The sequence below is a fragment of the Mytilus trossulus genome, chromosome 2 (genome assembly GCF_036588685.1).
Source record: "Mytilus trossulus isolate FHL-02 chromosome 2, PNRI_Mtr1.1.1.hap1, whole genome shotgun sequence".
In the NCBI taxonomy this organism is placed as follows: Eukaryota; Metazoa; Mollusca; class Bivalvia; order Mytilida; family Mytilidae; genus Mytilus; species Mytilus trossulus.
In genome coordinates, this window is record NC_086374.1 from 64,434,416 (window position 1) to 64,459,861 (window position 25,446).

Here is a 25,446-nt window from a genome sequence, read left to right on the forward strand (position 1 = left end):
GACATTGTGACAAAATCCTGAACATGATTAAACATTTGTATATACAAAGGGACATTGTGACAAAATCCTGAATATGATCAAACATTTGTATATATGAAGGGACATTGTGACAAAATCCTATAAACATGATAAAATTTTGAGATTTGAACAATTAATCAGAATGAGCCTAATGGCTAATATAACAATAACTATTGACTTTCTAATTAATTTTTGTGCATACAGTCAGGTCGTTTCTGTTTGGAAAAGATTGTGACAAGTGCTTTGAATTAAGAAGCTTGATAGCACTGGTTGTTAAATCAGAATTGCTCAATTAGAACTCGGTTGAGGTATCTCATAAATAATCAAACAGTTTTGTGCAATTAAAATGCAATTTTGGTTGCAACAGCAAACATTGATAACACAAACTTTCCAATGATGTAAACTGACAATGACCTCATATTTATGAATAGAAGTTACATAATGATCAATTAAAACAATATTTCAGACATTGGCAGTATTCTAGCCCACTTGTATGTGTCATCTCTCTGTTGTATCCATGGTCTTTCATTTCCCCTCTCTAATAACTAATTTGGCACAATGCTTTATTCATTCCTTTGTCAGTCAGTCCATTTGTCAGTTTGGGTTTCTGAATGACCATTCGTGAACCAGAATCCAAATAGCTTACCTAGGATGATATTAAAATTACATAGATTTATGGTCGTAAGGAGAGGAAGCTAGAGTCCTGCCAAATTTGGAAATAATCTGGGATATATTAGGTTCCTTAATTGTTTTTTTTTTTTTTTATATGTATTGACTATTTACTACAATACTTTTACTTACTGACGAAGTTTACACACAAGCATAATAATTGTTTAAGTCTTGGTAGGTTTTCTACAACTGCTCTTGATAAAACGGTTATTGACCCAAAGATATTTGTGTCTTGAGGATAAGATTCACTTGATCAGTTAGCTTTTTATGGCTGTCTCAAGAAACAAAATTAAGGAAATTAATGATGTTTTTTATCGATATACCATTAAAAGAAATAAGGTTACTTTATTTAAACAATGTTCTGACTGAAGCCTTGTAGAAATCAAAGTGTTCGAGATAATGTTCCAAATGTATTTGTCTTATCTTTATAATCTTCGAAATGCATTAATTTGTTTTTAATGATTTTTCAATGATCAGTTGAGTCTGGACCAGTTTAAAGTTTAAAGTATGAGCTATTTACGTTTTAGTCCAAAAGTTGTGGTATGTTTGCCAATGAAACAGCTCTCCACAAAAGACCAGATAACATAGAAGTTAACAACTGCGGGTCACTGTACGGCCTTCATCAATGAGCAAAACACCACTTGAAAGACTGTTGATAGTTTCACTATTTGATGGCCTAGGTAATGGCCTCCAATACCTCCTCTATTAAAATGCCTGTTTTAAGTCAAGGAAGCTTTTGATATTGCCATTTGATATTTTCTTTGGAGTTCAGTATTTTTGTCATTATACTTTTAACTTGGTTACCAAAATCTGTATTTAGTTCCACTTTATGGACAGTTTGTTATGTGATATTTACCGAGATTATTAAAACATATTAAAAACTGAAATAGGTCACAATGTCTGTGGAAGGATATTCATGGTTATATTAATTAAAGATGTATTTGTCTGGAGACTGGTTGGCCTAAAATTAACTACTGTATTGATTTGTAATATCAACATAGGAAGGATCTGTAAACTACAGGTGCACACTTACATACAATTTTATATTTGCTTAGCACAGTACAGAATTATTTCTTTTTACTGAACTTGTGACTTTTGAGAAAAAGAAGTTTTTAAACCAAGGACTACAGTATCTTATTTGTAAAAATATTATGAAAAAAAATTGGCCATACAGGAGCTATCTTCAGGTTTTTATATCAGAATTCATTTTTGGGGGGGTAATTGAAACTCTTGTTTAAAATCAGGGTTTTTCTCTGCAAAGACGAAGGTCATTTAAGAATTTTTACATAAAAATAAATATTTCAGTATCCCAAAGATATACTCTAGCCAAAATAGTGCAGCTCATCTTGAGGATCTTTGAATAATTGAACTGTATGATGGTTATCATTATTTACGACTGCCTCATTGTCGTCAAGAAATGATGTTCATCATGTGACATCTTAAAGAGGTGGTTATGGCAGCATTTAATGTTATGACACTCAAATTACCTATATTGTATCTTTCTGCAGATACATACATTAAGAATGCTGAGAACTGAAAGTTAGGCCAAACAAAAAAATCTGTATTATTGGGTTGCGTACGAAAGATTTTTTTTCTCAATTTGATAGATATTTTTACATGTAGGACCTACAATTTTGTCATCTGTCAACACTGAAAGTGCCAATTAAAACCTACAGTTAAGGCATTTGGAGGCTATAATAGGGTAATATCAAGCATATTTTTATTTTGGTCATCCAAAAAATAATATAAATACCGGTACATTAGGAAGCATTCATAATATTCATATTCTTATTTGGTATTGTATTATTTTAAGTATTTAGTATTTAGTTTGGTGGTTTCACTCGTACAAGTTGCTAGAATTGTTAAAGAAATAAAGCATCATATATATCATTACTTAGATGATCCAGATAAAAAAAAAATGTTATTGTTGACTACCGAATTGTACACCTTTATTTCTTTTTGAATCAATGTAAATTAATAGAACCAATAATGAACATCATAATGCTGAAATGATACAAGTTTCGTGACATTCACAGTTTCTGTAGATTCATTGATGTTAAAACAGATAAAAGTTTAATTCACACATGTAATAGGTGCAGTTACATAACAAACACATTAATGTTCATTCTCGGTAGACACATCTACTCACTTCACTCAAATTTGAAAGTTATGGTATTGAACATAATGGTGGTCTTTGTTTAAAATGATATATTAGTCTAAATTTCAATCTGATTCAAATGCAGATCTTGAGTTCATTCATATTTCTCTTACCTGCATGCACTGAGTACTACTTTCTATTTTAAAAGACCATTCTGGATCCTCTGGTTTGGTCGATTTAATACTCTACTCCAAACATTTGATGGCTGAATTTTCATTGGCTGATGTAAAAACTACAAGAACAAATGAATAGACTGGTGTGTTGTCAACTCCTTGTAAGCTTTACATAGGTGTTAATGGTAATGTCTCCTTCTGTTGCTCAGTCCATATTGTTAACTTGGATATGTATGATGGCTCGTTTCTAAGCTGAGACATTTTCACATATGTGGTTAAATTATCAGGGTACGAAGTGAGATTACTTTTTTTTTGTAAATTAGCAAACCCTGAGTATCCTTTTGTGATGTGGTTCCTCATGGTAAAAAATCCCATTTTTAACACAATAAGTTCTTTGAAAAATTTTATACTTTGAACACAATTAATAGCTCCATAGTTTTTACACATTTATTCTGTGTTCCCCTACATTCTAAATTAACACAAATGATTCAGCTCAGTCATTTGTTTATCATAGAAATGTGTCAAATATCACTACACTGAGATTTTTTTATTTACACATGACTTTTTCCTCATTTCAATGCACATAAGGGATATTGTCCCAACTGGTTCTATAATCATGCATGTTTGCTATATTTGAAACATAATACATGTATGCTAATAATTCTCACTCAACTGCTTGTGCGATGGAAATGTGAAATGGCCTTAATAGATATAAGAAGATGTGGTATGAGTGGCAATGAGACAACTCTCGATCCAAGTTAAGTATACAATTTGAACCCCATAAAACTGGTCTGCTTACTCTTTCATTATGATTTAGTGGACTTTTCAGGTTTTTATTTTTTTTCTAGACGATATTTCGTCATTTTGAAGCAAGTTTGATTTACAGCCACAGGAATTAAGGAAAGAGAAAATTGGGGATTGGTCACTTCAACATGACATCATGCTGGAATAAGCCTGTTTCCCAAGCTGTCAAATATATAATTGAGTGGGTGAAAATTTCAGGTTATGAAATAGTTGAGAGCGTGATAATTTTAAAGACTTGATAGATTTTCTATGTCTCAAACATCTAATTACTAAATTAGTGCAGAGAGAAAAAAAAGAAGACATTTTGTTACATTTCACTTTTATAACTAATTTTTTATTATTTTCTTTGACTAGTTTTATATAATATCTTTTATGCCCTTGCTGTGTGTCCATCCATCCTATTTTTGCTTCCACATTCAGCATACATTTAGAGTTTAAATTTGGGCAGTGCATTGTTAACTCAGTTCTAATCCTTTTTTACTGGGAAATTGCAAAGCTTGGGCAGGGCATTCATTTCTCCGAGGGCAGGGCATTCATTTCTCAGACACATTCTGTTTTTTATTTGTATTGCCTTGACATTAATGATACATGGTTATGCAGTTTTTTCCTGTACCAATAAAAACAGGCTGCAACAAAATGGAAAGATAGAAATGAAAGTGGTGTTAAACACATATCAATCAATCAATCCAATACGAATACCTCTCTATTCCAAAACTATCCATGGATTTGGTATAGGACATCAGCTACCCATTTTGGGAACTATTTCATATGAAGTGGATTATCTGAAGTTTTTGTTTTGGGAACTTGAAAAATAATGGTTTCCAGTTTTGTAAAAGTCAATGCAATGCACACTTACCTGTTTTGTTTTCAAGTCTTCTATAAAGTTTGGAAAAGAACCTTAAGATTATATGTTAGGTTATGGACTTATTCCTGATTTAAATGATATCTATTGCAGTTATTTAAGGCAAACGCCCAGCTCTATTTTTTAATATGAATGTTTCGAAATACATTTCATTTTCATTAAGTTATTTAATGGACTTGGTTTGGCTGTATATTTTATTGCTATAAATCATCTGTGATAGGAATATTGAATTGGTTATCAGGATCTTAACATTATCTGTAATGTATACAAGATCTCATATTCATGTTTATCTGACAGAATTTTATTGTCGCAAAACAAATTAAATGATAACAGTCCATATTGAAACACTTTCTATCTTTCTTATCCACCTGTGGCCCATCAGACTTCACTAAAATAGGGTGTAATCACATGTATTATCATCTGCTTTCTCATTGGTCAGCAAATTAAACAATTGAAGCTTAGGATAATGAAAGGGAGGCTTGATTCTCATCACTACGGCAACATTATTGCATGCATGATAACAATGGGGGAGGTGTGTGAGAATTTTTACCTGTTGGACAAAAGTCATCAGAAGTGGTATAGGAAGGTTAGAAAGAAACATTTGTACCGTAACTCAGGTTAGAATTTAATTGTTATATTTGATGCAATTTTATTTGTACTGTTTTTGGAGAAAATGGTTCAGACGCAATATGTTTGCACTTTGCTTCTTTGAAGTTTGTTTTAGATTTCAAAACATTTAACAGTTGCCAGATTTTATATATTGTATGTATTTTAGGAATTTTTATTAATGTCTGTAATCAGTGGTGATTTAAAACAGAATGTAATTTTTTCAATACATTTATATAAAATTATAAAATATTAAAAATTTCAGCGCATACTTTATAGTCAAGATAACTGCAATTCAACAATAAACTGTTGTATTATTATAAAAAGTTGGCATTGAGTGAAAAATGAATTTTCTTTCATTCATTTTAATGCTTGATCAGATCCAAGTCATAAATCTCACAACAGGGTAATTAAATAACAATTTGATACAGTGCAGTAAAGGATTTAACCCTTAAACCAGAAATTAAACACCTCAATACCTAGCTTGCTTTATTGTCAGGTATTGGCAAAGATAAATATTTTGACATGCTCTAAAGATGAATAATGGAACATGTTGAAAATATTGCTTTTGATAAAAGTTCGATTTAAACTAAGCTATTGTTGAATTTCTGTGTAAAAAGTTTGATCTGTCTTTCCTGTTAGGCTAACATCGATCCCACAACTCCTCCTTTCAGAAAAACACTTTTGGACGCATGAAATTTATAAAGTGATGTATTCATTAGTTTCTTCATGTTTAATATGTGCTGTACCTTTGTGAGTATGACAATACAGAAAATTTAATTCAAAGTATTTTACATAATAGGGCTTAAATCAAGAAAAATGCTATAGGTGAGATATTGAATCTTCAGGGTACCAGATTTTTAATATGAACCAGTTGAACTTGTTATAATATATATAGGAAAACACCCAAGGATAACCCGTAATAAAAGGAAATCAGATAGGAGTGCATTTTTGTTTGTGATAATGAACATTTAAATCAATTATGGAAAATACATGAATTTATTTTAATGACAAAAATATGTATTTAAAGATTCATTTACGCAGTTTATAATGTGTAAAACCTGAAAGTTAGAAGCAATATTAAAACACCAACTGAAAATAAATCAAATGATAAAAATAGAATTGATATAAAATTTTCTTGCCCAATTGTTGCATTAAAATTGCACTATTAAAGAGTTTGTGGATTACATAAAACTATAAGGCCTCAAGTTTTTATGATTCACAGTGGTTATTTATTGGTATTAATATATGAAGGTAATCATCTATTAAACTATAAATGTTTACATGTCTTATATGTGACACATAAGAAAAAGATGTAAAGATATATATTAGATTATAGATATTATATATCAACATGATCAATGGTAATGGTATATGGGAGTCTCTGGTTGAGAAAACTAATATAAAATCACACATGAAAAAAATATAACAATAAAATAAAAGGTTTATGAAAATGCTGAATATAAATGGAGCTTCATGATCAAATAACTTTTATTTTATTTTACGAGTTACAGTTCCAACAATTACTATGAAAGAAATCTGGTACTTTATAGATATATATCGTTTCTCGTTTTTTTATATATAGATTAGACCATTGGTTTTCCCATTTGAATGGTTTTACACTTGTAATTTTGGGGCCCTTCCTTTATAGCTTGTTGTTCGGTGTGAGCCAAGGCTCCATGTTGAAGGCCATACCTTGACCTATAATTGTTTACTTTTATAAATTGTTATTTGGATGGAGAGTAACGTCTCATTGGCACTTATACCACATCTTCCTATACCTATATTTACATACAAGATACCCCAAACTATTATGTAAAATTTACTGATTATACCATATTTTCCAGCACAATATCAATAGATACTGTACCCCTTACACAGAGAGAGTTATTTATTTTTAAATTGTAAGATATGTATTTAACTGGTAAAAAATGAATGAATGGATGTATATTATTTTTCTTTGCTTATTACAATATCACCATTGTCTGAAATAAACATGTATTAATGGATCGGAATGTGTACTGAACTGATATACTGGGCCTGTTTCTGTGATCAAGTCACAAGCATTATAGTGTACACAGAGAGACACAACATCAATCCTATACCTTCGGAGCAAAACTTTTGGGTGTCTTTACCGCTTATATCTTAATCCACCTGCTTTGCAGAGAGCGGAGTAGCAGATACAAGTACTGTCAGCTGACTAATTTCTAGAGCCATTTGTTTTAGCCACTTTCACATCTGGATAGTCACGAAAATGTAAACCTGAAGATATTTTACTAATAAATTGAAAATGGAGAAAATGAATAACCACGAAGTGGGATAGAAAGCATTTAATGTGAAATAAATTGTCCACAAAAATAAGTTGGTTTACAGTATTATAGTTTTTTATATGACTGCAGACTCCTAGTTGAGGTTAAAGCCTGCTACCCCAAGACCAACATAAGATAGTTGTTGGCCTAAATATTTTATAAATGAGAGCATTTAGAATACCATAAGCAAATTCACACCAAGAGACCAGAAATAATGAACTCTGACACAAAAAAATAAAGGAATAAAGAAAAATTATTGGTATAAAGATATTTGTGTAGTAAATTTTTCACCTTTGTTAATTGATATATAATATTTATGAATAATGTCCCAAACAAATAATTATAGTCTATTATACATCATACCAGCTCAAACAATGATTACTTCAATAATTTACAGCAATATTACACTTTAGTAGGTTATTGGATTATGGTAGACATTTCGCTGTAATCAATATGATATGCAGACATCAAATGGTCAGAAATTTGATTGTTTTTTTTTTGTTCCTCAAGCTTTCTGTATCATATTCTGATTGATAGAAAATTATATGAACCTGAGATTCCAATAATGCATGATAGGTAAGTCACTGATACATTTCTTCATGTAGAATCAGGCAGATGAATCTTCCAATAAAAGGGCATCACAATTTTTATGCAATATTAAATTTGAATATGCAAGTCATTACTTGTCTGCCCCATTTCAAGAAAGGATTACATTTAGATATCTCCTTTTGGGAAGTGAAGTCATTTGACTGTTTGGTGAGATACATGCAAAGCAAAACGAAACCCTAAAAGATGTGGAGCTAAATTAACTCCTATCTGTTAAATAAGGCAAATGATTCACTTGACTGATAATAAACTGCTTCCAATAAGTTGGTGAAAATAATACAGAGAAATCCTGTGAATAAAATACAAAAATTTTATTATTTGACATTTAAACGAAAGTTTGTAAATCTGACTCATTGTACTTGTATCTGCAGGTAAACTAAGGGTGGGGTGCTCCACACATATTTATATATATATATATATAAGTTATTGTTATACAATGCAAATACAGAGAACATTATTTATAGGTTAGAGAAGGTTATCTTGTGTTAGTTACAATTTAAAAAGGATTAAATCAGTTGTTCTGGCAATAATGCATGATATATTTTATTTCTTGATTTAACCTGCAGATATTTTTGTCAAAAGAAGTTACAAATAAAATTGTATATTAAAGAAAGTGAGAATTTTTACATATGACTTTTTGTGATAGTATATATTAAGTGCCAGTTGTGAGCTAATGTGATTTAATAAAAGATATGATATCTGATAATGTTTAACAGCCTGCCTATTGTTTTTAATGGAAGAATTCCTTATTGTTTAGTTTGAAATAAAAAAAAAAAAATACATTGGAGTTTTTCATACTTTTTCAAAATGTATGTTTCATCATTTGTTTAATTTGAAAAAAAATAATATTGCATTTATAAGTTTACATTATATATCCCTTTTCATGTGATCAGTCTTCAATATAAGCCCAAGAATTTGCATCAAAATGATGTTGAATAAAAAGTGAACTTATCTCCTGCACCACTTAAAATAAATACAAAATACCAATCAAGAAATCGGTACGTTTTTTTTCCTTGTATATGTGATTTAGAATTTTTTACCAAATTTTTTTTTCAATAAATTCCAAGATTAAATTATTAAAAAAAAACATATTTAAAAATAATTGGGTTTTCAAATTAATCTAAAATGTCAGGATTAACAACATCAAGAATATTTCCAAAAAAAATTAATCAAACACCAAAAATTAAGAAAAAAGGGGGAGGGTCAACCCCACATGGGCCTGTGCATTTTCCTAAAGCTTTTAAAGTTTAAAACTTTTTGTGTTTTAAACATCTGTTTGTTGTAATAATATCAGTCGCCTTATCAGAATGAAATGACAGATTTATAGTCCTACTTAACCATTTTATAATTGAGAGAAGATATGAAATTTTCACTTTCTTGTGCATGGATGTTGGACTGTGATTACATATTCATGCAGTTATGTGCAACGTTCTAATATTCTACAGATTCAAAATTCAATATTTTATTCTATATCTAAATATATAATCAGAAGTTCTTAATGTGAAAAATGGATTTTGCATGATAGTTTCTGTTGGATATAAAATTCTGAAAAGTCATAACAAAACGAAAATCTGTACTTTTTAATATAGAATTTTATTAATATATTTTTTTCCAAAAAAAAATGGCAAATTTTTTTTTTATGATTTAGATTAATAGTTTTCTTCTTTGAGAGAAAGTATAATTATAACTTACATTTATGATTAATGTCAATTCATGCTAGAGTATTATATGCCTAGAAACAATGATTGATATTACCGATTACTTAAATAAAATGAAAATCTGGCTGTAGATTCAATCTTAAAATTTAATAAAGCTTTGTTGTTCAGAACAAATATGAGAACTGTTATTACAATTTGAGAGATAAAAGATTTCAAATAAAGATTTCAAATTATTATCAGTACTTTATCAAAGCTGTTTTTCATATAAGAAACGTTTGAGTGAGGTTAAAAATTCAATGTAACAGAATAGAATGGCCTTGAAATTTGACAATAAATTATTTAAAGCACAGTGTGTTATTTGTATCCCTTTATCGCAGAATGCATTTTGTTGGGAAAATTGAAACTTTAAAGTATGAAAATGTATTTCACCTCAATGGCTTTTAAAGTGTGTCTGTAAAGCATGGTGACCTTTTAACCTTGTAACAGACATCCCTCTTTTCTTTAAGTTGATGTATGCTCAATGTAATCACATTAGTCTTTATAAATTTATCTGAGCAGAAAATTATGACCTAAAATTGGTCTGTTCAGGCTCACGAATTATAAATTGAATAAAGAACTGTATGTTTAGCTATATAGATTTTAGGTCAAGATATTGTGGTTTAACACAATTTGTAAGATGTTTGTAGCTATTATCATTTACCCCAAAATATCTCAAATTTTACATTTTATTAAACCACAAGGCAGTTTTTATATAACTAATATGTTTAAAGTGTCTATTTAAAGCTCAGTGTAAATGGATTTTTTTTCTCAATAAAAGCCTTTGAAGATAATTTGACTTCAAGAGCTAATGAATTATAGTTAATTACTTTTTCTATGGGATTGTACATTTTATGAGTGTCAATTTTCACTTTCAACTTGCAAACCCTATCTCATATAAAATATATTTGGTCAAAATGAAGTATGTGAGCTAAGTACAACCTACACTTGAGACAACTTTCTTTCATTTATTAAGCTTAACATTTTCATCATCTTATCTGAACCTTAATACGACCAAAGGAGTAGGTCCGGTATAGGACCAATTTTGGCCTCAAATTTCAGGTTCATCTGACAAAAGATTTTGACCACTTTTCAAACACTTAAGTGTCTATTTCATTTGAATCAATTAGTTTATGTGAAAGATTTGAACTGATTTAATCATTTAAAACGATCTGATTCAAACTCAAATATGAAAAATCAACCAAATATGCCTAAAAATGTCACTTTTCTGATGTTTTTTTTTCAAAAATGAAAGTGGCCACATCCGTTTTCATCCTCAACCTTTATATATGTTATGTTTTATCATAAAATACATCTTCCATTTCAATATTAAGGATGAACACGAATGCGGCCACTTTCGTTTTACCCGAAAACCGTCTAAAATTTAACTAAAATGCCAGAATTGTGAAGAATTCAGTAATTTAGCATGACTTTAAGGTGCCAGTACCTGATATATGTTCGTTGTATCTATATGTCAAAAATAGCACATATTTATGTAGCAGAAGCACTCTACTTTTCAATAAATATTAAAATAACTAAAAGTTTACATTTTATCAATTTTGTAAAACTGCTATATTTTGATGCCAAAAAGGGGTCTTACTGGACCTACTCCTTTAAAGCAAACTTATGGGAGGAATAATGTATTGAGGGTGTGTCGTAATTTCAGATATATTGATTGATAGCTGTTTTCTATATGTCCAATGGCAAATATTTCATGCATATTTTCAACAACAATGTTTAAAACTGTTGCGACATGTTCCGACACTTTGTCTGTGGAATGTATCAACTATAACACTTTATTCATCAATGGGAGGGTGGAGAAAGTCGGGGACATTGACTTAATCAAGAAGTATGAATGTCTAGGGATGTAAATTGAAAAATAATATGATAATAATTGGCTGTTTAATCAAATTGTCTTGTTGTATATGCCATGTTTAGTGACAAGCTATCAAGGAAATAATGGCATTATATCTAATTACCTCTCTGTGACCCTAGAATGCATGACATTTACATGACAGCTCGACCAAATACTCACATGACAAAGTTTGGGAACATATCTAAATGTAGAACTATTGAGATTTATTGTTCAATATTCAAAGAACCTCACTTCACTGTTAATCTGATGTGAATGTGTATCAGTGGGGCTGAATTTCATTATCTAACAGGTTGGTATACTACATATGCATTCATTGTGTAACATCTTTGGTTCTTTTTGACGATGATTCTTTTAACATAAAGACAACAGTTTTTGTGTTCAGACATTTTATTTTAGAGTTTGCATGTGTATTAAGGTTAAAGATAACAGACCACTTATAAAGATATGATTAAAAAAAATCTTTTCATGTTTTATATTTATGCAAAATTTCTTTTATGTTTTTGAGCATGATTTGAGCCTTTTACATATGTTTGATGTGTTTCAACTTTTGATTTTGCCATTTGATTAGGGACTTTCCTTTTTGAATTTTCCTCAGAGTTCATTATTTTTGTGATTTTTCTTTTTACATGAATAGTATTCTGATAAAGATTTAGAAGTTTCCATGCACTTTTACAAATCTACTTTATAATGATATTCGATTAATAGTCACTGAAACAAAAGTGCAAAGATGAAAAAAGACCTGGCAATTTTTTACAACATGATTGTATATGAATTTATGTTAAAATTGGTATAAATAATCCTTATTTCCACTTTTTATTCTGGAAATTGACAAACTATTACACAGGATGATTAGAACATAAAAGTATTCATTGCTTGATTAAATACATCTATCATTACCATGTAATCACCAATCTGCAAATTGAAAAATATCAAACTAGTTGCTGTTTCATTATAATGCCCAGTCAGGATTTTCTTAATGGGTACCACTTTAAATACCCAAGCGTTTAATTGGAAAATTATTTCCTATTATCTCTTATCAGAAAATGATGGATAGGGTTCAGAGCCAATCTATGTTTCTTAATAAGGAGATAGAGAAGACATTTTCACGTCTGCAGGTTATTAATAATACGTTGCAAATGGGATTTCCATATGACAAAAGGGCATAAAATGCATCTGATATGCAGAATAAATATGTTTGTTATCCTTTATTTTCTTGATCCTATTTTATTTCCTGAGTTTGTGAGATGGGTTGACAATAAGAGCGTGGAGATGTTTTATTTTTTTGTCAATTAAGTTGGTTGTTTATGAGCCTCTTTGCTCATCCGTGGGTTTTCTGTAATGAATTTTGAAGTCATCATTTATTGTATAGCGGAGACTCTAACAGTGAATGCTGTATGATGAAAAATAGAAAATCCAAATAGTATTCTTATGCAAATAAATTACTCATACTGGATCCTTTGCATGTTTTGCTAATATTTCACATGAATAATAGGTTAAGGAATGTAAACTAAAATGAAAGGTTTTTTATTAGATAAAGAATGAAAAGGTTGTAATAGCAAACTGTCTCCTTTAATGGTCTTATACATAAAGCAAATGTTTCTGAGTATTTTTTACATCCCTGGCTTTTTAATTTTGAGGTTTGAGCTTTCCTGATTGAGGTATATTCAGAAAATTTTAGAAGGCACAAAAAGTCCTAGTATATAAGTCTTGCCTTTATCAGTGCTGTAAATATCATATATGTGAGATGGTATAATTGGAATTGTATAAATCTGAACATGACATAATACAGTTATAGAATTATTAATAATCTTATGGTCACTTCAAAAGTTTCCCGTATTAACTTTGAGAATTAAAATTTTGCAATGACTTAACAAGACACCTGTTTAAATAAAATTTTAAGATAAAAGGACTTTGACACCTTATTCTTCTGCAAAGTTGGAAACAAAGGATCAAAATAATATCTGCAATATAAAGAAAAAAATATAAGAAAATGGCATTAACAAGTTTTATTGAGATAGAAGAATTCTTTTTGAATTTATGATGGTTCATAGACCAAACAAGGAAAGATATGTATGATATATTTTGTACCTTTATTTGATAAAAATTTCAAGATATATCTTCATTTGAATGCTGTTTTCATTTTAAGAAAGTATGATATTTGAATTAAAGGATTTTCCAAAGAAAATTGTCAAGTCTGCATAATACTTTCTTATGTGTATGTGTTACAGTAAAAAGTCTGGAAGCAAGCGAAGCGAAAAAGACGCAAACAAACTTAATTTGATAATATCACCATTTCAACATTGCTAATCATATTTTGGCTTGAAAAGATCTGCATTGAAAACGAAAGATTCATTATGGAACTTGCTCATTATTGTTAAAAAAATTGCTTTTATGAGAAAACTGCCTACAGTATTGAATGATATGATGAAAGTCAAAAGACAGATTGCATGTGGAAAGATCATCATGAAGCTATATCTTCAGAATGTTCAATGTTCAAATCTTTCAGACATGTTAGTAAATTATTGTACACCTTAATTAACTTTGGCATTTGCTAATGAATTTGTAAGTGAATTGTGCAGACTATTTTAAAATGCTTTTGAGACCTACTAACCAAGAAACACAGCAATTTTATGAGTTTAAGATATATGTTTTGGGCCAAGAAATTATATTTTCAAACACTATTATTGGTTGAGCTGCTAGCTTGTCAGTATAATAGAATGGCAGTTTTTTGAGGATGCCTTTTGAAATATAGAAATTACAGAAATTATTATTACTCTAAATTGATGACTTTTTACATATACATCATTTCTGCCAAAATGTTGTTTGTTTGTTTTCCCTGTTGACCCATGACCTGACAAAATAAACAGCAATTAGTGCTAGAATCTGATGAGAGTGTTAATGATACTAGTTTGTCAGTGTGCTGTCATCAGTTGAAACTGGTTTCCTGTCAAAGAGTTTGATTTATGCCTTTTCTCTCTTTTATGTTCATCACTTGAATTGGATTGAAATCTTTAGGGAAATTTGTCCAAAGTCTTGACAGTGTTGTTAGCAAAGTTAATTTGTTGTTTTATAAAGATTTTCCTATTTGAAAGAATTACTTGTCACTTGTGAAAAATAGCAATCATTTAACAGGATTATGTAATGAATGATTTAAAAAAGAATGAGGACATTTATTTTGTCTTTTTTGTGTTGTATTGACATTGAAAAGATGTATTTTTGATGAGCTGGGTTTGAACAGATGGACAGTTGGTTATATTTCATAACACATTCAGTAAGTATTAATAGAGTAAAACTGATGAAGAGTCAGAAGGCAAAGAAAGCATCAGCTTGGCTGTAAAATAAATATTAAAGTTGGAAGCTTAACACTTATCTATGTATAAATATGTTCAGTTGTCGGTTTGTAAAAGCTTAATTTCAGTTTCTGTAGGACAAAGCCCTTTACTCATGGTATCAGACAAAAGGACTGCAGTCTATCAGTGAATTTTATCCAGTTTCAGTTTGAAAGCTGATAGCAAAATTTGAATAAATTTTCAAGAAAACGAGTCTTAAAATCTCAGTCTATGTCAAGCATTGTTCTGATTTAACTGCATGAATCCTGTCTAAGGTGCAGCATTTTATCATGGTATGGATGAAGATATTGTTAGTGTGGAAATCTTATGAAGTGTCTTTTTTGTTATCGTTTTCGTTTTGGACTAAATGGTGGTTTGAATATATGTTCAATGCTTATTGGCAAACTTGATTTGTTTTATTCAATGTCAAGATCAGAGGTCAAATTAGACATAAGTGAACAACATTTTACAATGCTATATTAAGTATGACTTTCTGTGCTTTTACCTTGTTAGAAATAGGGTCTCTTCAGCAAAATTGATAATGTAAAAATACTTTTCATCGAAAATTAGGTTTTAACATTCCATCTAATGATTTAAAATAGGTTATTGTATAATCAAATAATATAAGTATCAAGAATGTCTAAAGTATGGGAGAGATTAATGTAATAGATAGCATTACTTTCTCTGAGAATTACTGAAAATGATGATGCCAGACAGATTTCCGTTTGACCAGATTTCAAAGTTGACTACTTCTATAGCTATCGGAGTATGTAATTCTGGCCTCTGATTGGAAAATTGAACTGGCTTAAAGGCTGAACGAAGAATAAAGCTTATTTACGCTATGTCTGATTGTTTAAAAGTATGTCTACTATACGAGGGGAAAATCTTATAAAGATGTCCTTTAATTTGATCAAGCAAGAAAAAGGAGTGACCTTGTTGTCTCTTTTGTTTACTCTCTTTATAAGAGATGGTGATTAATGGAAATGTACAATATTTGAATGGGATGTTGAACAGATATATCATGTTACTTTGGAGGGGTATTTAAAAAAAATACCAGTCCAGAGAATGTTAAATTTCATGAGCCTTAAGGCGAGGGAAATTCATTCTCAAGACTGGTATTTTTTTCGCAAATCCTCCTCAATAACATGCTATATCTGTTTAATTACACCGAATGTCAAAGTTCAAAAACTCATCGATGATTGTGACCTTACAAGCGTCCAGTCGGATAGAGTATTTTTTGTCAAATACCACGCCAGAGAGGGTAAAATAGGCATATCTCTTTTGCATATACATGTACCCTGGTGGCATTAAAAAAATGAACTATATTCATTTGATAACAATAGATTGGTGAAAAATACACTGGCTATCAACCAATCAAAACCCCAGATTCTTACATAAGGTGTAATTAGATAATATATCATTCGCCAAATTTGAAATTTCTCAAAATAGTGAAGTTGATAACATGCTTTACAAAGCTATTTGACTTTTTATCTTTTCTTTTGGCTGTATATAAAAAGGAAAAAGATATGTTAAGATTGCTAATGGACAACTTTCTACAAGAGACCAAATTAGGCACAATTGTTAGCAACTATTAAATCAGCATAAAGCCTTCAACAATGAGAAACACACATACTCCATAGCAAGCTGGAAAGGGTCTTGCTAAAATGACAAATATAAAACATACCAAAGAGAAAACTAACAGCCTGATTGAGTTAAAAAAAAAAACCCAGCAACAATTGAATTACAGACTGTTTTTTATAGGATTTCTATAATTTATGACTTGTTCCTTGGTTTCTTATGTTGTGACTGAATGCTGCACAGTGTATAAATGGTGCATGATTTCAGTCTTCTGTTTTAGTATAATTTCCCAAATGGGATATATATATACTCTCATATATGCTATTGTGTGATCATGCTGTTTAGTGTACTTTAACTTGTCTATCTGCAGCTTTTCCAGTTTTCTGCTTTAGTTGAATACATAGGAATTAAAATTATGTATTATTAGTACTAGAAGCAATTGGATTACCTGATTCTGAACATATTTGTACCATTTTATGAATGGGTTATACTCAAGTTAAATGACATATGACTGACAGAATATCATTCACCACTTAATTATGTAGATTAAAATGTACTTTTTTACAATGATTTTTTTCTCTCTTTCAGACAATGGTTATGAGAAAGCAGGGTGTGTACAAACAGACGGTTGAGGTTTGGAATACATTTGGTCATCTCTCAGAAACTTTGTATCTGGTGAGTAAAACATCTACTTATTTGTTCGGTATAAATCTTAGTCTGGGATACACCAATGAGAAGATCATAATCTGAGTAGTCTTTCAAAAGTTTTATCTTATTATGGTAAAGCATAATATAAAGAGGGAATCGTAAAGTAGCAGCAATATCTTTTTAAGTTTAAAAAAAAAATGGACAATACTGAATTCAGAAATATTCATAATTAGCAATTAACTAAATACAGAATAGTGATTTTTCTCTGCCCTTGTTTTTGATTTTTCATAAGTCAGCAAAAAATAACATTGTTTATGTTATAAGAATAGGATTTTTCATTTCAATAGGTTGCTATGGAAGTTAGGCTGACGAACCAAACATTTGTCATACAATCAAATCAGACACAATATTTACCTGGTCAGTCTGTCATTTTCCTGGTTACCATGGAGATAAGGTCAAGGTTCAATACTTCATTAAAAGTGCAGTTTTATAAAGATCATTATCACTTTGCAACATTAGAAGATTCAAATACCACTGCCTTGTCAATTAATTGTAAGCAAGGCGAAATGTCGATTGTGTCAACTTATGGCAGAGGGTGCATATTAGCTATCCAATTTGAACATGATTTTGCAGAAGAAGGCTCATTCGTTCCAGAAGTTTTTATTAGTAATGAGGAAAAAACCCTTCAAAAGAAGTTAGAATCAGTAATCATGATAGTAAATCGTCTTGAAGGAGCTAAGCTTCAATTGGAGAAAATCATTGCAGTCAATCACACAACAAAAATAACATTAAATTTAACTGTACCTTCGATCAGTATGACTGTTTCTTGGTTGGTTGTAAATGAAGAAGGAGACATTGTTACAAATAAATCTAGTTCCCATCCATATTTGATTTATATTTTTACTGAACCAGGTTTCTATCACATATTTTGTAATGCTAGTAACATTATAAACACCCTACATACCAGAACAACCATTCATGTCCAAGAACCAGTCTTAGGTTTAAACCTTTCCTGTGGAGATAAACATGTACTACAGACTGATGAAGTCCTAACCTGCCTTTCTGATGTCTCACAAGGTACAGATGTTGAATTCAAATGGAGAGTTCTCAGTGACTCCAACACTATTCCTACAACAGTCACTAACAGTAATGTCACCTCACTAGCATCCATTGTTCTTACTGAACCAGGCATCTACAATATAAGTGTTTCTGCCAACAATGATATCAGTTCCATATTAGTTTACCTGGGCAGTCTGATTAAAGTTGAAGTCCCACTCACATATGTCATCATACAGCAGAGAAAACCAAACATTTTAGGTGAAAAAACTGACCTGAAAATTATCATCTCAGAAAATAAAAAAAGTGATGTTGAATTAGAATTTGACTTTGGACAAGGCAGAGTACAGTATAATTACACATATGAACTATCCAATGGGGCTTACTATCTTGATTACATATTTGACAAGGCAGGCATACACAATGTTACGGTATTCGCTTTCAATGGTGTTTCTGAAGTGGCCAGTTATGTAGAAGTCATTGTCGAACGTATGATAGAAAATGTGGAGATCACGATGGACAGAGCACCAGCGATTGGGGTACCAGCTATATTTGTCATAAAAACTGAAGGTAAATACATTTTGTTTACTGCATGGAATCTGTCTGACTATTTTGTGTATTATCCACTGTTTTATGTCTAGTAGAAATTACAAAAAAGTAAAATCACAAAAATACTAAACTCTGAGGAAAAACAACTGACGTATGCAGGAAAATTGCTTTATGTCTAGTAGGATTTAGAAATAGTCTACTATGGCTTAAGACTAAGCAACACAAACCCCACCAAAAACTGGAGGTGATCTCTGGTGCTCTGGAAGAGTAAGCAGATCCTGCTCCACATGTGGCACCTGTGGTGTTGCTCGTGTTATTACAAACCTGGTAAATTGTTTTAATTCGGTAGATATTGATGAAAAGGGAAGGGGATTGTTTATTTCTGCTAGCCATAGATCAATACTTTTTGTTCTTGTCTAGTGAAGAAGAAATAACTCAACTAATCTAGTATCCTTCTATGTCCATTGTACATTCTTTTTGTGACAGAGCTTTTCAATGATGGAAATAAGCAGTCTGTCTGACTTACTTGTGAATTGTATAAGAAATATAAGACAGTCTTTTATAACTGCTTAAAATTAAATTTCTCAAAGATGTAGGTCAAAGTCAAGTCCAATTCTTCTATTCTTGTTTTAAAATTTGTAAAATTTAATAAATAATATGTTTTGAAAGAAAAGTTTTGTTGTACAAATGAAATATCACAAACGTGTTATAGATATCTATTTACAGTAAGTAATGGAAATAAAATGCGTTCCTATAATAACTAAGTCAAAGGTCAAGGTAATTTGATATAATGGTATACTAAGGGGTTCCTCAATTCACAATGACCTAGTATCATTGGTGAATGAAAAAACTAGTGCCAACATGTTTAGAGTAATTTTGAAAATCAAAATTAGCATATTTATAGATTCCCATCATTCTTGACAGTTGTTTTATTTTAACTTCAACAATTTTCTTTGTAAATTTCCTGTTTCCTGTTATTCAATTGATGTATGAAGACAAAGTTTCTTCCATACTGTGTGTAGAATAAAGAATAATCAAAAAGTGAATAAATAGGCATTGACTTAAATCTTCTGAATGTTTTAACTGTGGAGAATATCCTTCGGTAATATCAGATTATAATGCAGATGTGTGCTTGTTGCTTGAATTGCATATAAAACTTGATTTTTATCCAGATTTTTTTATAGAACAAAGTGTCTCGCAGAACAATGTTTATTAATGAAATTAATTGATCATGCAAGATTTACAAAAATATAAATGTATCAGAATTCAGCCTCACGGTGGTTGGCTGCAGTCCAGTAAACATGAGTCATATAGCTTTGATTAAACTTGTCTTTACAAGGAAGTGTACTTATAGAGATGGCATTCTAGTGGAAGTAAAAATATGTTCCATACTTACAGTGACAAATTACATTCACTGAGGATCATGATCTTTTATGTATAAGAGTTAGTAGAAATAAATTGAGAGATGGGGGATAGATGTTGAGACAGCAAAACAAAAAAAAAACACCAAAAAAGCAAAGGACATCTGAAGGATGATGTCTGTTACTTTTGGCAGGGATGTATATATAAGTCCTTGCTTTTGGCAACAGGGGTAGGATCAAGTCATGTTGCATACTTACACCTTGTTTCATGTAATATTTCCTAATAAATGTGGTGGAAAGACAATTTCATATGCCATAGAAATCTTGTTTTTGTTTGTAAAATGGTACTTAGTATCTTATAAACTAGAAGCAGATACTGTCTTAAAAATGTTATTTCTATTAAAATTACTGAAAATTAATGCTATTTACACAGTTGGTTTTCAAGAAATAGAGAAAAAAATGTGTGTTTAACAAATAAAACCAAAAAAGGAAAGATAAATTTTGAATAACATTTGTTATGGGTTTGAACTAAATGTTATTGGTTATTCAATTATATTATACATTGTCTTACATTACATTATCTTATCTTTTTTAGTAGGAAAATAAATTTTCTAAAGCTACATCAGTTGTTTAAATACAAAAATATTGTCTGAGATATTTGTTGTTGTAAAATGGTATAGATTGAAGCATTAGAATGAAATTGAAAACAAACCGTTGACCTTTCTACAGTAGGATGTTGAGATGTTTTTATTTTCATTTTCTTTAAAATCTGCTTTTAGTGCAAACAGTTCAAAGCATCTCTGGTAACTTACTCTTGAGATAAATTTATAAAATGTTTTATGTCAGCAGATTTTAAGTTAATTGACCAATTTTAAGCAATATTCTGTTGGATATGGGAGAAGGTTTAGTGAAACTTTTGTACAGGTTAGATAATAGATATATAGATCTTTTATGAGTCATGGTTTAATGGTTAAATAAGACAGGAAAATTGAAGGTTATATCTTGTGTGTAATTGATAAACTGTTTTAGTATAATGGGTCCTCTTAACTTATATGGTGTACAAAATGTAGATAATCATCTGTGATCGTATATCATGGGCTTTCCATAGGAGTAGGTGTACCAGTGCATGTACTTAGAAAAACATTATAATTACTCTTCTATGATGTTGTAACTTGATATAAAGTTTATTTCTGTTGTAAAACTTCTTAGTAAGAAAATTGGAAGGTAGGAGATTTTGTTTATCAATGAATTAAGTTTTTGTGTTTTGTGAAGTCTGAAATTCTTCATTCATGCATTGGACAAAGAGTTCATTATAAATTATTTGTTTTGCACTTATGAAAGTTCAGAAAATGCAATAGACAAGGACATTCGGGACCAAAACATATATAATGGGGGCTATATAATAAATACTCCATCAACACCAACACTATAATGTAACTGGATGTCTATTTACTACGGCACCGATTGTTATTTTCAAGAAATATCATTTTTCGGCAAATTTTATTTTTATAAGGTAACAATTTCGCCATATTAAGGAATTCATTTATTCCAAACTACCTGTATGCATATTAATCAGGTTAAAATATATCCTGTTAAGACCATAATTTGGGTAATATAAAAAAGAAGATGAGGTATGATTGCCAATGAGACAATTATCCACAAAAGACCAAAATGACACACATTAACAACTATAGGTCACCGTACGGCCCTTAACAATGAGCAAAGCCAAGTCTGTCTGTTCAAATAACTGGCCATATCTGCAAAATAGCTCCCAATGCAATTTCATAAACTAAATGTACTATATGAGGTTATGTGTAAAGTAAAATAATTCTGATCAGAAGTCATAGAGACATGATTGAATTTGAACATGCATAGTGGTATCAGTCTTTGAGCTCACTGACAGCAAACATGGTAAAATATGTCAAAGAACATGAAATTGTCAAACAGATGTTAAAAAGCATAAAGATGAAATAACCTAGAGAGGGCATTTTGTGTACATTTAGATGATCTTGCTTGGAGGTTACTTTGAGGACAATCGTAAAAGGGAAATCCAGGATAAAACAGTTTGATCAATTCCTATGATATTTGATGTTATATAAGATTTACATCAGAAGCCAATAAATGATAGAAAGGCTCATTAAACTGTAACATGAAAAGAAATCCAATCCTTTGTAGATTCCATTCTATTTGAACAGCTGATATTTCTGGAAAAATTCAGTGCTCAAAGTACTCCTTAGTGAGGAATTCTTGCTATTCAAGTTTCAAGTCCTGTGAAATATCTATCAGTAACATCTTCTGCTCATTGTCATTATTGTGTAATTATGTTTTTTGGGGCTGTAATAAACAATTGTGATAAAGTTTTTTATTTTTTTTTCTTGTCATCAAGTATCAGCCTTTCATGTCCTATTGATAACATTTGAATGTTCATGCAGTATAGTGCATTTTCTATAGTTTAAAACAAACATTCTGCCAAACCTTGCCATTTAAGTACTGATCTATTTTTCTGCTCCATTTATAACTCTCTACTTTCATTATTTCTATCACACAGACCGACACTTGACATCAAATTTAATACTACAAGCTTTGTACTTCCTGCAGTGCTAATGTCTGTATGTAAATTGCCCTGATGGCACTTGCCTGGCAGGCACAACTTGTCCTCTGGAGTGCTGCTTTATAGATATACCATACATCTTCTTTCTGTTGTTTGGAATTTTCTTTCAACCAAATGGAAGAGTAGAGGTATATGGGATGTTGGTTTGGTTTCTAGTCTTGCTGATTTGTTAGAAGGTTTGAGTCATCCTTCATCCTTAATCAGGAGAGACACTTGACTGTATTGGTTTGAAGATCTCCTTTATGTTTTATTTCACACTTGTTAAATCCAAAAGCAAGATTTCTTACTATTAAGCAACAGGTGTTTTCTTTATAGGTTTTATTAGGTTACATACATTAAAAGTTTAAATGCTACATATTTCATAAATGATTATGTGTGTTAATTGGTAAATGAGAAAGTTTAGATGATATTTTTTGCAGTTCAGCATGTTTTTCCTTCTTTTCAAGGTTACTAACCTGTGACATTGCACTTTATTTACTTCAGCATGGTAAACACATTAAAGTTAAAAAACTGCTATTCTCATCAACTTCCCATCATTAATTCTACAAAGAAATGATGAGTTTAATGTGTATTAAATTTGTGATAAGCCATGTGTTCAGTCAGAGGAGATCTTTGTTTGAAAGACAATTTAAATGTGTTATAGATTTGGAGGTGAATTTTTGTAGGCTTAAGTTATGGATTCCATTTGTATAACTTGTAAAAGTTAATTTTGGTGAAGAAGAATATGTTGAATGATTTTGATAATCTTTTAAACTTATTAAAAAATCACTGAAGAAAACAATTTAATATAGTGTTAAAGACATGGTGATAGAAACACTTTTAAAAAACTTGATAGATTATAGTTTCCTTAGGCTTTGGAAAGGCATACTTTTGTTTTCACATTTAGAGATTTTAAACATCACAAAATCTTAAACTATATCAGGGGAGAGAACTGCATGCACCATACATTTTTTGCAAGTTACCTCCCTTACTAATTTGAAAAATCTTATATTTTACAAGGAAAAGCATGTATTTGAAAAATATGTAAGAATACATGAATAATTTGTTCATAAAGAAATGCACTAAATTAGATTTTCGTATAAAATATACTTATTATAAAATTAACCACAAGACATCTATAGCATTGATATTATTCCTTTGACTCATATTTACTTTCTTTTGTAAGTATGGAAATAATAGAAGTTAAAAAGTTGTAATCTGCCTTGAAGTACTTTATATACATAATTTTGATAAGAATATTTTATACAAGATATCCTTCATTTACAGATCAGATCCTAAGTCGAGAAGACCTCCTCTTTACCTGGGACTTCTCCGATGGAACACACATTGTGTCCAGCAGTCCTGTTGTTTCAAAGAATTTCTCTACTCCAGGAAACCATAACATCAATTTTACAGCTAAAAATCTAGGTAAGAAATGTTTTCTTGTTGATAACAATACCTTGGGGTTATTAATAAATGCATTCATGTATTCCACTTTTCAGATTTTATTTTTCAAGAAATACCTTAATCCCCATTGGCTAAAGCGTGTCTAGTAATTGCTCAACTCTGTTCTTCATTCTGTCATTGTGTTTGTCAATCAAAAAGACCTCGAGAAGAAGACTTAAGGTAAAGTTTTTCTTGGCTGCCTTAAAAGGGTATACATGTCATCAGCTTGATAATGATGAGTAATAGGGCGTAAGTCATGTGGTTTTTGGATATGTCATGCTGCTGCTTCCTATTTGACCATATTTTTAAATCATTTAATCACACATTGACATGATTGTGCCGGGAAAAATTTTGTTTGTTTGTTTCTATGGAAATGTTTCAGCTTGAAAGCGATTTATTACATCCTCTCTGCAACCACATCCTGATTGCCAACAGTATGAAACTTAAGTACCCTTATGGTACAAGGAAAATGTATATTCCAACCATTTTCATCCTTTTCAAACATTTTAACAATGATTTTCTAGTCTAATTGTAAATTGTTTGAGAAATCATCTTGGTCAGTTATGCTTTATTATGCTTTTGTTTACATGTTATCCAAATGAACTACATGCAGCAAGGAAGGTCTAGACCATGTATTGATCTTGTTATGTACAGAAACTATACCCAAATTTATTGAATTTTAGCTTATATGATTTTTGATCAAATATCCAACTGCAAAAACTGGGCTGCTGTTTGCTTTTGTAAAAATAAGTTTCTTTATTATCACAATTCTATTGACTTACAATATGGTCAATGGTAACAGGAACTACTTAGCACCACAGAAAATATTAAACCTGAATATTTTCAATTGAGAATAGGGTAATGTTACCCAGTTTTAGGACATGATTAAGTTTTAGAGCTGGCATATGAACATAACAGTGTTGATGCTTTGACCTCAACAGTTGTGTTTTCAAATTTAGTATCAAAAAGTATTTATAAGCAGACATTTTCTTAAGTATCAGTTAATTCCTGTATTTTGTTACATATTGTTATTATTCAAAGATCTGTATGAATTTGTTCTCTGCCATTTTGTGATGTCTGGTTTTCATTGTTGAAAGTAATCCGGTAGTGTAATGTAATCACAGAAACCACCATTATATTCTTGGAAGTAGTTATTAGGTGCAGTAACAGGCAT

General features: G+C 30.5%; 1 protein-coding gene across 1 annotated transcript in view; it reads left to right on the forward strand.

The window, feature by feature from the left end:
* Nucleotides 1-25,446, forward strand: part of LOC134707773 (polycystin-1-like protein 1) — a 195,324-nt gene that overhangs the window by 37,613 nt on the left and 132,265 nt on the right. The window contains exons 5-7 of the mRNA XM_063567812.1: nucleotides 17,211-17,297; nucleotides 17,618-18,896; nucleotides 24,114-24,254. Of these exons, the coding sequence (XP_063423882.1) occupies nucleotides 17,211-17,297; nucleotides 17,618-18,896; nucleotides 24,114-24,254 (1,507 nt within the window). The remainder of the gene's footprint in view (nucleotides 1-17,210; nucleotides 17,298-17,617; nucleotides 18,897-24,113; nucleotides 24,255-25,446) is intronic.